We start from the raw sequence: 19,174 nt of genomic DNA, 5'->3' as shown, positions 1-19,174 counted from the left end.
TGAAGAAAAACCATAAATTTGATTTCAAGGGATTAAAAATTATAAGAACTTGGTTAGGCGAGTTTAATACTATAATTAATATTATAAATATTATTATTATTATTATTATTATTATTATTATTATTATTAGATTTTAAAAAACTATTATTCTTATCTAAAAAAAGCATATTTTTTTTAAGAGATTAAAAAATATAAAAATTTGAGTGCAGAAGTTTAATATTGTCCATGTTCCCCTAGATTTGGTTATCTGTCAAGTCCACATGTCCCGTGGACTTGGGCACCTGCCAAGTCCAGGTTTCCCTTGGTCTTGGCCCGCTGCCACGTCCTGGTCCTATGGAGGTGGTCGCCTACCAAGTCCACGTGTTCTGTGGTTGCCAGGTCCATGTGTCCCTTAGATTTTTCCGACTCCAAAGTTCAGGTGTCTTGGACTAGGCTACCTGCCAAGTCCAGTTACCTTGGACTTGATCGCTACCATGTCCAAGAGTAGGGGTTCCGGTATACGTGTTGGACCGCTGTTACCTTGGACTTTACCCACTCAAAAAAACATAGATGTAACATGAATGTCAAAATCAATTATTATTAATATTATTTTTATAATAATTAAAATTATTAATAAATTCGAAAGAAATATTATTGATGATTTCATTTAAAGGGTAAAATTAAAAATTATTATTATTATTATTATCATTAGTAAATTTTTAAAAAACTATTATTACTATCAAATAAAAACCATAAATATTTTTTAAAAAGATTAAAAAATATAAGAACTTGGGCAAACAAGTTAAATATTATTATTAATATTATTAAATTAAAAAAAACATTATTTCTATGAGAACTATAAAAACTTGGCCGAGACAAGTTTAATAATATTATTAATATGATAAATATTATTATTGTATTATAATGTTATTATTTTTATTATAGTTAATATTGTTACTATAATAATTAATAAATTTGAATGGGTTCCGCCACAGGACCCATTAGCTCTGGATCCAGAAGCGGGACAAACTGGATATGGGTTCGGACTGCGGGCCCATCAGAGTTGGGTCCTGCAACGAACACATTTTTCATGGGTCCTGCAACAGATCCATTCGCCATGAGTGCTAATGGGTCCAGCGCAGGCCCAATTTTCTCGGGTTTGGATATCGTACCTAATTTTTCTTTGTCATGACCCAAGGTTAATGGATTCATCACCAGAATCCAATTCTTTTGGGAGCTGCACTAGGATCCATTCTCTTAAGTTTAGCATCAAGTCCCAAGGCTAATGGGTTCTGACGGACCCAACATTGATTGGTCCTGTACCTGGACCCAATTCACTTGGGTCTTAGATTTTGATGATATTTTTTATGAAAATAAAAGGTGAGCCTGCGGCGTAGCCCATGCCACCTAACTAGTACAACCTATTTTCCATTAAATAAATGTATATGACATCATGTTGTCTCGTCTTATTCATTTTTATATATTGAATATCTTTGTACTCCTATTCATCAATTATCTATTAAAAATATTTATACATGATATATTTATAGTAGTAATAAACTATAATGGTCCAACCAATTAGGAGAGAATCAATGGATTTCTTTTCGGGAGCGATTCATTCTTTCTGAATGCAACTTACAACTCTCCGGTATATTGCGCTCTCCAAGTGTGCTTGTTCCCCTCTTCTTCCTTACAATGGCAAGTCTTTTTGAAATAACTCTGATTAGAAGAAAAAGAAAGGCGTTAAGAGACCCTCCGAACCCATACAAAACTAACCTATAAAAAAAAAATATAATAACACAACTTAAATTGCAATTCAAACTAGGACTCCAAAGTCAATTCAGCTAGTAACATATCACAACGAGCTCTCTTTCATTCTCACTTTGATCCTTTGAAAATAATGTATCACCTCCTAATGAATGACAATTTGACAATTTAAATCAATAAACATAAGAAAGCTCGCAAGTTTTTGACATTTAGTTCAAATATCTTATTGATATGACATTTGCACAAGTATAACATGTATGACAATTTAATGACAATTTAGGCCACAATTTCATGTAAAGTAAGCTTTTTTTTTTTCAAATATCATGTGCTATTATGACAACAAGAAATTTCGCAAAAACATCTTTTACTTTAATATAACAAATCATGGTTCAATCTTTCATAAACATACTTTTAGCTATTAATTATCATGTGAATTTTTCATTTAAACCTTAGTTTAGGATCTATGTATAAATTCTAGAAAATCATCAAGCATTTAAGGAAAATCTTCATAGATAAAAATATCTAAAACAAAAAAACTTATGTGTACTTATTAGTATAATCACCCATCTTAGGCTTTAGCCTCATTTCCTTTACCTTTTCTCTTTCTTTTTTAACCTTACAATCTATCTTTGATTTTTTTTCCCTGACAATGCTATTGAATTTAAGTTCTAATACTCCACAATTTGTTCTTGGAATATATGGTTGGCTATTGTTAGTTTGTAGAATGGTGTTTAGTTCTCTTAGGTTTGAGAAAATAAAAATGATATATTTACTATTGAAATAGGAGAGCACATCTCTCCCTTTCTTTTGTTACATCACAAATATGCAATGCAAAACTTGTCATACTTCACCTATATATTTATTATTGAAATATGAGAGTATATCTATCCCTTTCTATTGTCACATCACAAACATGACAATACAAAACTTGTCATAGTTCACCTACTTGGTCATTATCCTACTTTCTTTGATTTCAATGATACTCCCAATGCATGTTTTATGTTTTGTGGATTTTACACGTTCATAGAATAAGTTACTATGTAGTGGATCATTTGATCAAAAGTTCATAAAGAAAATGATTTGGTTGTATAGTTATAGTTTTTTTTTTCATATATTTATATTTTACTTGATTTGTCTCTAATATAGAAGATAGTTAAATCTGCTTAGTTCATGTTTCGATTATAAATCTTTTTAGCTTTATCTTTGTTTTTTTTTTCAATTTAGTCATGCTCTTAATGGCTAAATTGTTGCTTGATAAAATCTCATCTTCCATAAAAAAAAATAAAAAAAATCCCACTTCACTTGATCATACAAATCTATCATACTTCATCTACTTAAGTTAGTAATTGCATTTTGAACCCTCTTTTCTTTAGTTCTTTGGCTTTTGTCCTCTAATTTTTCCTAATCTTACATTATTTCAAACTAATCATCAATTATAGTAAATGCAAATTTTGAGATATTAAATTAGATCCATAAGAAATTTCTCTCCATCTAGATGAGACACAATCTTTTCGCGTACCATAATAATCCCATGCTTCTTCTTCTCGTTTTTTTTTTCCCCTGAAAGTCCCTCCCTCCATTTGCATTCCAATTTACCAAGAGGATATTGCAAAAAAATTAGAAAAAATATTCCAAAAGAGCAAAGATAATTAATTGTTGAAATATTTTTCTCAATTCATTTAATGAAAATGATAAAAGCAACGAAGACACTTGATAGACAAAAACGAGCCAGTACTGAGTTAAAAATTAAAATCTCAAACGGTAATTATGAAATTTACCATCTAGAGAGAAATTAACAGAGGGGGAGGCACTTATTAGTTTCCCCATATAAAATTAGTTTGAAAAATAATGGTCAAATCCGGTATAAAACTTGGGTAGGATGGAAATCAAAGAATCAACTTTAAAACAATGTTATTTTTTTAATTAAAATTAAATTGTTTTTAAAAAATTAAAAATCCAGAAGTTCATTTTACCTGAGTTAAATTAAGTTAATTGAATTAATCAAATTTAATCAAGTTAAACAAATTTAATCGAGTTAATTTCTAAATTAATTTAACATAAAACCTAACTCAAACTAGACTTCAAATCATAAGGTTATTAGGTTGATTTATTAACAATGTGTTTAGTAATTCGATGTAAAATGTTTTTTTTAAATATTTTTTAATTAAAAATAAATTAAAATAATTTTTTAACATTAAAATCATTAAAAAATATTAATTTAATATTTTTTAAATAAAAAAACATTTTAAAAAAAATTTCCTTAAACTCCATTTAACTTCGTTAAAGTAACATACCACGTTAACTTTGCTGTTTGGGAGTGCTTTTCAAAATCACTTCCAAAAAAATTTGAAATTTTATTTTTTGCTTTGAAATAATATATTTTTGATATTTTTAAATTATTTTAATATGCTGATTTTAAAAATAATTTTTTAAGAATAAAAAAATATTATTAATTCACTTTTCTAAATAAAAAACACTTTAAAAAACAATCATAATTACATTTCCAAACACTCTCTTCTTTACTGGATATACGTTTAAGACACGTCCCTTGGTTTGTCGTCTCCCTCCCCTTTTCTGTTTCTGCCTACCTCCTTCCATTTCGAAGTTTGAAGAAATAACTTCTGGGTTTTAATTTTCGAGCATTTGTTTTAGCTTTCAAGAGTTTACATTATGAACACCGCTCTTAAGCTGGGGTCTCTACCCGTAATGGGAATCAATATGACCAAGAACTATGGAAGTTTGAAGGCTAGTAAAGTTAAAGTTTTTGCTGTTGATGGAGCTGGTGATGCTGAGTTTCCTTCATTTCTTCCAAAAGAGGTAGAGAAAATCAAAGACCCATTTGCTAGATCTTTGTCTAAAAGAATGAAGAGGTTACCTGTGCAGGTTAGTCATCTTCATCAAAATTTATTTATTCTACTCTACAGTCTACTCTACTCCCTTTTGTTTTCTTCTTCAATTTGCAGCAATATTTATCTGTGTGGCTATGCACACTGTTTATTTAAGATTTTTATTATGTTATTTTCATTTCTTCGTAATAGTTATTGGCATTGTTATAAATAAGCACATTCGACCATGGTTACATTATAATTAAAAAAAAAAATCTTAACGGTGTGGCAAAAATATTGTAGCAAAGATGTGATTCAACGTGTTCTAGAACAATAAATTCATGTCTTTTCCCCTTACAAGAAAAAAAAAATGGATGAACTGATAGTTGTTAAAGAGCAACTCCTTTCTTTTTTTTTTCACAGTAAAATTATTTAAATATTTTAAAAAAACACTTATTTATAATTTAGAGGTATTTATGATTTTTTACTCTCTTAATGTAATAACATGATTGTTCTTATAATCAAAATTCTCAAGGCATGGCTTCAAGGGATTTTGCATAATCTTATAAAGGTTATTTTATAGTAATTATTTGGTATTAGAAGCAATATGATAATTTGATAAATAAAATAAATAAATAACAAAAAAGATACTAACATGGGCATATGAGTTAATTATTTTACCGTCTTCAAGCAATATGTGTAACTGACTCCAACTATGAAAAGTTTCTTTCCACCGTGTCCTCTTTCTCTAGACATGGCACATATTGATTGGTTTGCCAAGGATATCGCAAGTTGCATATTTTTTACTTTTTTTTTTTTATCTCTTGAAATTTATGTTGGTCATTTAGAATTTTAGGCTTGTCTTCTTAGTGGTATGTATTTGACTGTCGATCCTCCTTCTTTTCATTTGTAATTTTTGTCCTTGGTATTTTTATAAGTTTTTTTTTTTAATTTTATCCTTCAATCTAAATTTATTATTTATTATTTTTTTAATTTTAGTCTTGATATATTCTTTTTATTTCTTAATTTTTTATTGCCTTTTTTTAAACTTTTAATTGTTTTCAATTTCATACTTTGATAAAAAAAACTTAATTTGTTTTTATTTTAATTTAGTCTTCATTCTTTTGGTGATTTTTTTTAATTCTTTTATGAAATTGATTTTTATTTTCAATTTAACCCTTCAATCCAAAATTACTCATCCTCTTATTTATTTATGAATTTTATTTTTAATTTAACCATTCAATCCAAAATTATCCATCCTCTCATTTATTTATATTTTTCAAATTTGATCCTCATTCTTTTAATTTCTATTTCTTCTTTTGAATTATTTTGTATAATTGATTTTTTTTAAATTAGGCTCAGTGGTTTTTCTAAGTTTTGTGTTTTTGATCAAATAGCTCGGGTCAAGGGTTTTATAAGCCAATTAGTGGTTTTTTTTTTTAAAAAAATTTGAGTTTCATGATTTTCTTCCTTTTCCTTTCAATCAAGTTATCTTGATCTCATAACTTGACCCGTGGGTTAGACGAGTTGACTTGAGTAGGCTTGACCCTTTATTTTTTGCTTATAATTGCTTCTTTTTTTTTTACCCTTTTGTATAATTGATTTTTTTTTTCAATTTCATCATTCAACATTTGATTAATTGAAAATTAGGCTTTGAGGTTTTTTTCAGATTTGGTGGTTCTGACCAAATGACTCAGGTCAAAGGCTTAATAGATTAACATAGGTTGTCATCATTTATTTGGGTTTATTTTTCTTTTCGGTTTCATCATTTGACTTTGAATTTTTCATTTAACATTGGTTTTTTTCCTTTTTTAAAATGCACTTGTGTTGATTGAACATTATTTTTTTTCGCTTAAGATTTTTTTTATTTGACCTATGATGAAGCACAAGTCACTTAACTAGTTATAACTAAGAGGCCTCTTAAAAACATTATACATCATGACAAGTAATACCGTGAATTCCAATTATTGTTTCCTCTTTTTTATTAGTCCATAGATATTTTTCTAATTTGATTATTGTTTTTTCAATTTAATCATTAAACAATGTGTTTCCTAGGATTTGAAGCTGATGATTTTTTGGTTAGCTTCTTATGGGGTCTCGCGGTCATGAAAAAACACTATGATGTTAGGTTGATGCTCGATTTGATATAATATAATTCAATTTTATTGTTAAGCAATAATTGAAATTTTGATGACCAAAATGAACAATGAACAAAACAACAACCTCATATTATTTTTTTACTACACATGAAGCATTGATTTTAAAAAATTAGTCCTTGTAGGTTTTTGTTTAATCAAATTGATCCATTTAGTTTTATAATTTTTTTTTATCTCAAACTGAATTTTGTTAATGTTTTAGTACATGAGTTTGAAAGAGGAGGGAGAATATTGTTATGAAACAGTGGAGGAGAGAGAAAGTGGTCAGTTGGCTCGATCCGAGAACAAAAAAATAAATTTTATTGTCGATGAATCTTATTTGATGAGAGGAGTTTCATAGAGATGTTTTTGATCCTTCATCTTGTCATAAAAAGTAGATCGGAACTCAGAATTTGTTTTTGAATCCATGTGATTTTTTAGTTTTTAACCGATTAAAAGTTGGTTTGAGTTTATATATTGGTTTATTGAGGTTTTTGGAGATGTTTCTTTGGTGTTTATAGGTGAGAAAAAGGTTGAAAATAGATTTTTAGGATAAAGGAATCAGAGCTCGACTTTTCAGCCATCTCAAGCTGCCAAAAATTATACTAGTAGACATTGTATCAATTGCCACTCCAAATGACTTATCATCTAATTTGTGTTTTTTTTTTTCAAGGAGGCAAAAACAATTTCATTCACCCTCTTTAAAAAAAGAAAAAGGATGGGCTAGCCATGCCAACTCATTTAGGCCCGGGAATTTGGTCTATTTTTGTTGAGGCCTTTATGTCCTTTTTTCCCTTTATATTTTAAATATATTTCATCAAAATTAAATGATAAAAAATTATATTAAGAATATTGATTTATTAAATACCATTTGATTTTTATTTAGTTTTTGAATAATATTATGACATTGTTTTTATAAGATTAGCAAACGATTTTTTGTACAATCTTTCCTGATTTTTTTTCCTCTTAATTTTATTCGATTGCTTTTCTAAACATGTCTATTTTTATTATTATATTATTCAATAAAAAATAAATTTTAGAAAACAAAATTATTGGACTTAATCGTGTCTAGGACCCAAATCATGGTTTGGTGAGTGATCTTGAATTGACTCAGGTCAATCCATAACATGTCATCTTTATATTAAAAAAAATATCATCTTAAAATTTTATTTAAGTCAAAACTAAGTTATTACTAGGTTGTATTTGAGCTTATGAGGTTGAACAAGTCATGTTAGGGTGACTCCCACTCGATTTGATTTTAAACTTAAGCTTGACAAGAAGCCAAGTAAAGGGTCTCTAGGTTGACCCATCAGATCTAGTTTAATAACACTGCTAAGAAAGTTCCTTATGGTAATGCACGAGTGGTGTATTTTTCTTTATTTTTGAATTCATTATGATAAAATTATCAAAATATTATTTTTAACTAAAACTTGGTATTATAATTATGATAAAATAATGTCTAAAAAACAAATATTCTAGAAAAAAAATATTTGAAAAATAAAGCGCACTAATAAGATCAAAAAAATTTAATTAGAGAGATACATTTTTATCCTTATTCATATATATATATATTCTTATTGATGTTGATTTTTTTCAATAAAAAACATAGAAGAAAAAAGTTATATTTTTTTGGGAAAAAATATTAATAAGAAAAGGAGGAATAATATTTGTAAATTAGTTTACTTCAATGAAATTTAAATTATTAATCTTCTTATAAAACATTTATTATAATATAATTAAATAATAAAAATTAGAGGTTTTTTGTGATATATATATATATATATATATATTAAATAAGATTAATTTCATCTTTTCATAAATATAAAATATTATTAAAATGAAAAAGTGGCTGGCAAGGAGGATATACTCGTGGTCTTCTGACAGCACGTGTGGCGTCTCTTGATGATAAAAAATTACCTTATGCTATGTCATTAGAATCATCATGAGATTTTTTTCTAGGTAGGGTGGCGCGTGGCAGTAGCGGGTCAATTTCTCGTTGACAAGACTTCCCCCCCCCTGTTTTTTCTCTCTCGTCCTTAAAATTCATGCTAACCATTCAAAATCTCAGAGTTGTCCTCTAGTGATTGATATTTCAATTTCAGTTCTTATTCTTTTCATTTTTAATTGTTGTTCTTGTCTCTTTTGTAAAACAAATATTTGTTTTTAATTTCATCATTCAATTCCAATTTGTGATATATTATTTTCTTCAATTTGTTCCTTATTCATTTGGGTTTTTTTTGTTGTTTTGTTAAATTGATTTTTCTTTTCAATTTTACCCTTTAATAAAAAAATTATAGTTGTCATCTAATTTATTTTTTATTTCAATTTTGACCCTCATTATTTGAATTGCTATTTTTATTTTGGATCCTAATTTTATTTTTTTAATTTCATTCTTTAACATTTGATTGGTTAGATATTAGGCTTCGTGGTTTTTTCAAATATGATGCTTCTGGTCTAATGACCCAAGTCACTAGTTTGAAAAGTTAACACGGGTTAATATATTTTTTTACTTAGTTTCTCTTTCTATTTCATCATTTAACGTTGACTTTTTAATGGGTTTTGTGGTTTTCTTTTCTATTAGGTTATCTTGATCTTATGACATTCGTTACAAGTTTAACGAGTTAATACGAGTTGACTTGTCCCTTTTTATCGAAGATACATATTTGTCATGCTAACTCAGTTTGACTTGGTTCGACTCGATTCGGGTTTTTTTGTTCTTTTTATCCAATTTCATCCTTTCATATTTAATTGGCTAATAATTGAGCAAAATTGTTTTTTCTCTTTTGAAAAAAGATTTTTTTTTTCAAGTTATCGTTATTTATTTTTTTTAATTTGGTCCATTTACTATTATTGCCTTAAATGTTGATTTTTTTTTAAGAAAGATAAAATAAAAATTGAATCAAAACAAAATAACTTGTTAGCATAGTTTTTTTTTGCTTTTTGTTGATTTGGCTTTGCCCTATATCGCGGTCCCTTGCATGACCTAAGTTTTAAATCCAACTATGTTTGAGTTGGCTTGACACGGCTTATTCGACCAAGCGAGTCTAAACACAACTCGGTTACCCAGTTCAAAACTCAATCTTGCTTTTGATAAATTTTCAAGTCACCATCATTTTGACCTCTACCTATCTCAATCAGGCTCAAAAGAAAAATGAAAAACTTTGAATGATAAAATAAAAAAAACATTATGACATATTGGATCAATCATAATCAACGCGGGTTAACTCACTAAATTCACAACTCAGGTTAGAGACACAATCACAATGAGTTAACTTAGTTTGATCATTTGTCTCTTCTTTTCTCTTTCTTAATTTTCTCCTTAGTTGGGCATTTATTTAATCGCGTGGGATGAAATTTAAGACTAAATTAAAAAGTTATCAATTAATCAATAACCAAATTAAAAAATTGAAAAAATATAAAACAATTAGAGAACAAAAAAAATATGGTTGATGTGTGAGGAAATCCGCCACATTGGAGAGGCACATGCGATTTCCTCTTAGCCCCGATGACGACCTTTTTTTGGTGCCATTAGATTTGTTATATCAAGGGTTGTCTTCCAAGGCAGCATGTGGCGGTGACACAACTGCGACATGGCTCCAGTGACCTATTTTTATTTCTTTCCTTTTCTTCTTTTTTCTCAAGCATCTTTAATTATAGTTTTCTAATAAAAAGAAAAAAAAATTAAAGTGGCCTCTCATTCTGACTTGTGAGGCTTGTTGTGTGTCATAATTGCAGATTGGAATGTCAGAAAGTTGTATCATGAGCAGTTGTGTTAAACCACTGAGACAAAGTAACAAAACCAGTCCAGTGGTTCTTCTTCATTGCTTTGACAGGTTTGATATTCATGCAAAGTTACCCTACATTAATGCTCACAATAATTACTGTTTTTTTTCCCCTGCTGTTATCTGTGTGTGCTCGTTCGTGCATGTGTGGGAAGCTGTAGTTGTAGTTATATTTATATTTTTTAACATTGAAGTTGGTTTGCTGTTTTGCGTTACATAGTTCTTGTTTAGAATGGAGATGCACGTATCCCTTACTTGAGGAGGCTGGTTTGGAAGCTTGGGCTGTTGATGTTCTTGGGTGGGGCTTTTCTGATTTAGGTTAGGTCTAAACAACCCAGCCCTCATGTAAAAAGTATTAAGTTCGGCACTTTTTGTTTCTTAATTTCTCTCAGCATGTTCTTAAATGTGATCACTGTTGCTATATGTAATAGAAACTCGGCCACCATGTGACGTAGCATCCAAGCGTCATCACCTTTATCAGGTTTGTTCTTGAATTCTCTGGCTCTCAAAACGTGGAAGAGTTGTTTCAATCACTTGGTTACATCGTGTTCTGTGCTTTAAATGCATTTCATTTCCACTAATTCTATTTTTCTTGTAAATATGAGCTTAACATTGCAGTCTTTCCATGGCTTGAACAATTTGAGCCAATTTGTGCGATGATTGGATATTCATCTAATCTATATAATGGTTATATTGCCTTATTGGCCTTTATATATATATATATAGTTGAATTTAAGACCTTTAGTCAGAAACTAAGCAACGTTTTTCTTCTTTACATTCTAGCTTTGGAAGTCTTACATCAAAAGGCCAATGATATTAGTTGGACCAAGTCTTGGCGCATCTGTTGCAATTGATTTTACAGTGCATTATCCAGAAGCTGTAAGTAATCTTCCCAATTACATATTGCCCTTCAACTCCAATACATTGCAATATGCATTCTTATAATTTTTGGCAATGTATCTAAAGTTATATTCTTTATTCATGTTAATTGATCATGCTCGCAACTCAAATCAAAAGCTGATATCAGTTGAAGAGTCTGGAAAAATACGATTTGTGGATAGTCCAAGAAAATTTTGATGTGGAAGAATTCACTACACATGTTTATGTTGATACAAGAGGACTTGATAGGTGTTCCTATCATTTGAGGTTTAGGCCAATATGATTGATTCTGAACATTAAATCTAAAAGAAATCATTTCTTCTTCTTTTTTATCATTTCCCTAAGTTGTAGAGAGAAGATTATAGCGTCTTTAACTTGTGACGTGCATGATGGTGGTGTGGTATAGCAGAAAAAGAAAAACATTAGCAATCAGCAGGTTACGAGATGCAAACTAACCTTTCCGAATCCAAGTAAAAAGATGCTCTGAAAATTTCAAGATAACTGATAGAAGGTCAAAATTCTCAGCCTTGTATCTACTTCTTGTTTATCCACATAAAAAAGAAAAGGTGTTGTCCTCATGTACAGCTGCCATCGCGGCATTCTTCAGCCTAGATATTGCATGGAAGCAATAATCCCTACCCTTACACTCTAGTGTAAGGGTAGATACTGCTTGGAAGCAAAAGCATCTTGCTTTTGCTCATATTCTAGTTTATGGATATTAGTTACTTCAGGGACTATCTTTTGGTTTATAATTGAGTGATCTCTATATATTTTACAGGTTGAAAAGCTGGTTTTGATCAACCCAAGTGTGTATGCTGAAGGCACGGGAAATCTTGCGAAGTTACCAGAATTGGTAGCCTATGCTGGGGTATGACTAACGATCTACCCTTGTGTAATACACTGCTGACACTCATCTTACATGATCAGGATTATTGATAGGAGAAGATTACATCTGGTATTTGTGGTTTATACGAGTCTAACCTTCTGGCCTTTTTTTTTTCTCGGATCAGGTTTCTTTCTTAAAGAGTCTCCCATTACGCTTTTATGCAAATATGGTGGCCTTCAATGGCATTCCATTCTTTACAATCTTGGACTGGACTTGTGTAACTTCTTTTGTTTTTTCTCAGACAAAAACTTTATCTCTTTCTTAATTTCTTCGTTCTTTGACAATTTATTTTAGCCGAAGTTGTAGATCTTGCTCAAAGTTGGTTAAGATAAAATCTTGCTCTCCTGTGATGATGTAGGTTGGCCGGTTACATTGTTTGCTACCATGGTGGAAAGATGCAACTGTCAGTTTTATGTTGAGTGGGGGCTACAATGTTATTTCCCAGATAAAACAGGTGCATATTGATTTAATGCTGAAATGATAACCATGAGAAGGGATAGCATCTATACTTATCAATTTTTTGTAGATATTTTAGTGAAGCTCCTTTGAGTTGATCATGATTAAGTCAATCAATCCATCAGTAGGTGACGGATTAACTTTCATGAAAAACCATGTTAGTATGTTAGTGCAACTTTAGGCGGTTAAACGATATGGAGGATTAGATTCAGTAGTGATCAAAGTCTTAAGACATGAAATTATTGGATTATGCATAATGTTAACACACCAGTTGCTGCATGTATTGTTGTTGTTAAACAGGTAAAGCACAAAACCCTTATCATATGTGGCCAGCACGATCAGATTGTGAGCTACCAGCATGTAGTGGTAAGTTCTTAGTCATATCTATTTTTCTACAAGAAATGGTCATCACTGTGTCTATCTACCTCGAAACGTCGTTGTTCTTATTAGTTTCATCATAGTACTTACCTCGGCTCTTAATCTGTCGAACTTACCAATCCTTGAAGCTGTTTAACTACTGTAATTGACCTGCAATGCTATCACCTTGTTAAACTATTAGTATTTTTCTTCCTAACGTCTTTATGAACGTAATGCAGAAATTGCACTCTGAACTATCCAATGCAATTATTCGAGAAGTATCTGATTCTGGCCATCTTCCTCACGTGGATAATCCCAAATGTGTTGCCAAATTGATTGCTGATTTTGCTCAAGGTGACGCTGATGTTAATGCCAAGAGCCAATTCTGTTTGGCTCAGTTAACGGCTTTACCTAGACAGTAAGGCTCATGGCAGGGGCATGTAATGAAATGATTACCCTCAGGTCAGCAGGGGGGTATTTGGTTAATAGAATTACATCCTTCCATGTTAATGTTCTGTACATATTATGAAATAAAAATGTTGTCGAATTTGATTTATATATATTTTATCCTAACGCAATATCTTTGCTGAACTTTGCGCTTCCAGATCTTGTTTTATGCATAAAAATTACCTAGGCTGGGGTCTTCTACACGATGCCAACAGCCTCTGAGTGCAAGTATTTAATAGTGAATATGTTTCTACAGGCATATCCATTTTTCTATGACTGCTAAGTTGTCTTCATCGCCTTTTGGAAAGCTACATGGCAGGGTTTAGCATGCCCTTGAAGGAATTCAGTGGATTCTGGGAAATGGGAGTCGTCAAATTTTGGTATGATCAATATAGGTGGATGGAGTTGCAGGATTCCTCCTCTTTTAGAAGTTGATCAAAAGGATTGGAGCATGTTAGATTGTTTTCTCCCTGAGGAAATATGTCTAGGATTGCTACGATGCTATTTCAACTCTGGCGATGCTGGTATGGATCATGTTAAATGGGACTTCACGTCGAACGACTAATTTGCTACGCAATCTGCCCGTGAACTTGGCCTGGTAAAAGGAAGATATGGTCTTCGGTGTGGAGTTGGGAAGGTCCTCAAAGAGTGAAGACCAGTCGGTTTTCATTGAAACTTGACCGACTCCCTCTGCTACATGAACTGTCCTCGTATGGGGGGAAGTATTTTGCATGTTTTGCTAGATTGCTGGTAGGCTAATGGATTCCATGACCATCTGACTGTCAAAGCTGAGAATCACTTTAAAATGCCAGGAAGCTGTTTAGTCATCGAACAATCGCGGAGTATCACGAGTCATAGAAGGGAATTCCTAACAAGGAGAGATGGAAAGAGAGGTTCCCTTGCAACATAGTATGGGTTTTAGTGAAATTGCATCAACAATTTCCACCATTTTCTCTGCAATGAAGGCTGACTACGCGGCTGTAGGCATCGAAAACTGGTAAAACAGGGGCTCTAGCGATGGATCGGACAAGACAATGAGCTCTCAATTTATCCATTTGGATAACTAATTATTAAAATCAGCCAAATGAAAAACATAAAATGGACAATCTTCTATCAATGCCTATCCCCATTGTCCTAAATAAAATAATTTTACAAAATCACAACCCAACAAGAAATCCAAATAAACTACTTCTAAAGTACCATCCCAATTGCTAAAAGATACAGGTACACAAATGTGTAACACAGTCCAACGTGGACTGACATGTCAAAGAAAAATGTGGTGGCAACGGTTTTAAGTGCGAGAGTGTAATACCCATATTCTTATCCCATGGAATTCAAAGTTGAGTCCAAACTTAGATATTTAAAGAAAAGGTTGCCGGAAATTTTTTTTTTTCTTGTTTTTTTATCTTTATTGTAACTTTCTCCTGTATATACCACAAATTTCGGTTTTAGCTTAAGTTTTGATTCAAAAAAAAATTAAAGAAACAAGTAAGTGATTTCCTCTTTTGTTATTTTTTTTATTAAGAAATTGATTATGAAAGGATTTAAGAAGTGTTTATAGTTTTTATATTGTTTTGATGATTAAAGGATTTAAAGGTTTTAATTGATGTATTAGGATGTTAGTTGGCTTGAAACAAACTGATTTGATGTCTAGAATTATGGGTTGTGAAAAACAAATTGTTATGTTGTGGAATATGCATATTTGAAGACTGACATATCAGGATTCTGGAAATCCCGATCAATCGATTGGTTTGTGTTGTTGGTCGACCGGTTGGCTTGTAATGGCGGTCGATCGGTTGACTCAGTAGCAGGGGTTAATTGGGTCTATTAGGTTCGATCAGTTTGGGTTATCTTAGGGATCGATCGAGTGAATCAGTTTGACTTTATATTTATATTTTGGTATCTCAGCTTAGAGTTTTAGATCTTTTATGTTACTTTGCTTTGAATTGTTTTTTAGTGTTTTCCATATCTGTTATAGGTTTTGCTGACATTCTTTCTAACGATCTTTAGTAGTCTCCGGTTTTGCATCCGTTTGTCTTTTGCTTTCATTTTCTAAGTGAGTGAGATAATATTTAATATGCATATAATATAAATAAATATATATGTTGATTATATGATGAGTACAACTAGTTAATTTTTTAAATATTTATATATGTTGCTTTATTTTTCGAGTACTCGTCCATTCTTGAATATGCACTTGCTTTCTGTTGAACTAAATTGTATTCGATATAATATACATTGCTTTGATAATTATACGAGTATCTATTATGTCTTGATATCGGTATACTTGTCAATAACTCCATATTAACCTATGTGCACATATTATTCTATATACCTAGCTGGTGAGAGAGACACCAGCTTATGGTGATTGATCCTCTCACAGTGGTCATCTTCGGGATCTGATCTCTGACGTGTACTTCACTATCTTATGTTAACATGCTTAGTATGTACATTTATATCAAGATATATCGACTTGCAAACTATTAATATCTAAGATGTATGTTAAATGTTATTCCCTCACCGAGTTGGTTGAATTCAACCCTTCATTTTAATATTATTTCAGGTTCTTAGTTTCTGTTAGTAGGTGGACTTGTTGAGTGTTTCTGCTTTTTCAGTTTTGATCGGTATGCCTTGCGTAGTCAATAAAGCTTTTCTTTTAGTTTTGATTTGATGTCTTAGATGCTCCATTATTACATTGTTTTAATTAAGTTTGGATTTTGGTAAATGTAATAAGTATTATAGATTATTTGTTTTGATTTATTTGATGATGAGAATTTTTAAAGTGTTATTTGATTTTATTGGTTTTAAAGAATAAAATATTTTGAAAGATTATGAAACATAATGAAATTTTTATATAACTTGTTTTATGATATGCATGTTAAGAGGCTTAGTGAAGGAGCGGTGTCGATGGGGTGTCCCTACGACACCGCTCCTACATTGTCGGTCGGACCCAAGATTCGGGTCATGATAGCGAAGAAGGATGAAACGAAAATATGAGAATACTATTTGCTTTAGAACCCTACTAAATGGGTGTTTAAAAGTGTGGTAATGATTGTTTTTCAAAGTGCTTTTCACTTGAAAATGCATTAAAATAATGTTTTTTTAAAAAAAAATTATTTTTGACATCAGTACATCAAAATGATATGAAAATATATATATATAATTAATTTTAAGAAAAAAAATCAAGATTTGGCGAAACAGTGGTTGTTGAAACCTAAATAAGTGACTCCTGTCTCGCTGCGGGCAACACTAAAAGAATTTTTTAACATAAAAAAATCTCTAGATCATGTGGAATCGTTTTTTAGTTAATAGTTCAATCCTGAAATCTCCCGACCCATATCTTTACCTACCCTATATTTCAAATCAAATTGTTTGGGAGATGCCCAAACGTAACACAATTGACTTGGATTTAATAATAAGTTGGACAACCAGTAGAAATGTGGTCTGTTTTTAAATATAAATTTCAAGATGATATAATTTTAATAAAAAAATATTAAGACAACGAACTATTGGATTGATCTACGTTTCGCGATCTAACCCGTCAAATCCGCGACCTGGATTATGGACTCCATCTGGTTTAAATTTTTTTTTTATTATTTATTTAATCATATGATAATAAAAATAGTCACAAGTAAAATTGAGCATCAACTGAATGTTGGGATGTTTGTTTGAAACTTCAATAACTCTATAGAAAATAAATCAAAATAAATTATGAATTCTGATTGCTAATCAGTTGTAGTTCACTAGCCAAATCCATGACTCGGGTCATGGACTCAATTGAGTTCAATAATTTTTTTTATGATTTTTTTTAATTATATGATAACAAAAATAAATATTCATAAAATCATGAATCAACCAAATATAGGGGTGTTTTTTTATATCACAATAAACCTACAAATATCAAATTGAAACAAATTATGTTGCCCAATTAAAAGTCAATAAAATATTAAAGGATGAAATTGAAAAAAAAATCAACTAGAAAAATCAATAAAAATCCAATTGGTAATGATAAAATCAGAAAAAAAAATCAATTCAAAAAAAAAAAGGTGGAAAAAGGCTTGTGCGCATGGGTCTAGTTGGCCTAGTTTTCCAAATTCTAACCACCACCAGTAGTCGGAAATGCGGGTAGCCAACTTTCATGGGTAAAAATCCCATTTTAACCCCTTTTTTTTAGCATAAAAAACCTAAAAACAAAAACTACATGACCTCAAAACACTCATTTCTAGTTTTAAAATAGCTTTTAATTTGTCTAAAAAACCAAAATCAACCTAAATTTAAAAATATTTTTTTAAGCTTAAATCTACCCTCTCAGATAATAGGAAAGCTAAATAAACTCTAGTGGAACTTCTCTCATCGAATAGAACTTATTAACAACAAAATCAATCCTTTTTCATGGTCAAAATCGATGTCAACATGAAATTTTCTCTTTCTACCATTGAAATTTGGCAACTCTCTCTTATCCCTCAAACTAGAGATTGAAATATAAGAAAAATAAAGTTTTAAGCCAAAATTAAAATTTTAAAACTTAAAGGATTGGAAAGTTATCATTTGAAAAGTATGAGGATCAAAGTAAATATTATGTGCCAACTTTGAAATTGTAATCCATTTTCCTTGCTTTTATCACTTTGACTTGTATATTTCAATTTGACACTTTTCTTAATAAATTAGGAGCACTTGGCTACCAATTTGCTCATAAAACAATCAATTCAAAGAAAAAAAGAAGTTTAATGACCAAAAAAAAAAAGAAAAAAAACCATTACTAAACAGAGTGGCAACATGCACGTTGAAAATAATAATTGAGGAGTTGAAGAACAAGGTTTTTTTTTCCTCTAATGATTCTCAAAGCAATGAAGTTGTAACACCCTATCATTTAAAATGATTTCACGATTCTTGATATGCATTTATGAGTAAAACCTAGGATAATTTTTATTATTATTATCACTTATATCATTCAAACTACATTAAATGTCATCTATAAATTTTAGATAATGACGGGAAAAACATGGTTCTTATTTTTTCACTTAAAAATCTATTTTTAATCTATTTTTGATCAAAATCACTTAGGAAATGCCCTAGGAATATTGTTAAACCAATATACAGCCTCCAAGAATGCAAAAAACCACCCCAAAACTCATAATCAACCTGAAACAAAAAATCTTCGCGAGCTCATATATGGTGTTTTAGGCGCTTTCAAAGTAAAAAAAAACACTTATTCTTAACTCCTCTCATCATATGGAACCATTTGATATAAAAATCAAATGTTTTGGTAGCCAAAATCGTTTTCAATATAAACCTTTTCTCTTTACGTTAGAATTTGACAACCCTCTCTCTCCCCTCCACCAAAACAGACTATAAAAATAGAAAAATAAAGTTTGGTACTAAATTAAATTGTTGAAAATTAGTGGGACCGGTTAACTAAGAGCTAAAAAACAGGGGACTAAAATGAAATTTTCAAATAAATTTCAAAGCTACCACCTATCATTCAATTCAACCTTCCCTCCTAAAAAAATATGCAATCAGCTGCTAATTTGAGTTTAAAAGACTCAATTGTACAAAATAAAAGTTTGAGGACCATATTAACTTTTTTTAAAAATCTACTATTAAAATCCATAATGATATGTGAAAGGATTTACAGTAAAATAGCTACATCAAAACCTTTAT

The 19,174-nt window shown here is 30.5% G+C and overlaps 1 protein-coding gene across 4 annotated transcripts; it reads left to right on the top strand.

Moving 5' to 3' along the window:
• The first annotated feature begins 4,274 nt into the window (after positions 1-4,274).
• LOC7467893 (uncharacterized) lies at positions 4,275-14,879 on the top strand. 4 transcript variants are annotated; one of them, XM_024588835.2, is made up of 11 exons: positions 4,275-4,629; positions 10,442-10,539; positions 10,709-10,806; positions 10,920-10,969; positions 11,272-11,367; positions 12,146-12,235; positions 12,378-12,470; positions 12,612-12,707; positions 13,010-13,075; positions 13,306-13,528; positions 13,672-14,879. In XM_024588835.2, exons 1-10 carry the CDS (start codon positions 4,417-4,419, stop codon positions 13,486-13,488), a joined length of 1,083 nt encoding a protein of 360 aa, XP_024444603.1. In that variant the 5' UTR covers positions 4,275-4,416; the 3' UTR covers positions 13,489-13,528; positions 13,672-14,879. The 4 variants fall into 4 exon arrangements, with proteins under 4 accessions (XP_024444603.1, XP_024444602.1, XP_002324110.3 ...); XM_024588834.2 differs by having other exon boundaries at positions 13,770-14,878; XM_002324074.4 differs by lacking the exon at positions 13,672-14,879 and having other exon boundaries at positions 13,306-13,657.
• The last annotated feature ends 4,295 nt before the right edge of the window (positions 14,880-19,174 follow it).

The sequence above is a fragment of the Populus trichocarpa genome, chromosome 17, assembly GCF_000002775.5.
Source record: "Populus trichocarpa isolate Nisqually-1 chromosome 17, P.trichocarpa_v4.1, whole genome shotgun sequence".
In the NCBI taxonomy this organism is placed as follows: domain Eukaryota; kingdom Viridiplantae; phylum Streptophyta; class Magnoliopsida; order Malpighiales; family Salicaceae; genus Populus; species Populus trichocarpa.
Note: the sequence above shows the minus strand (reverse complement) of the source record. Positions and strands in the feature narration are given on the sequence as shown.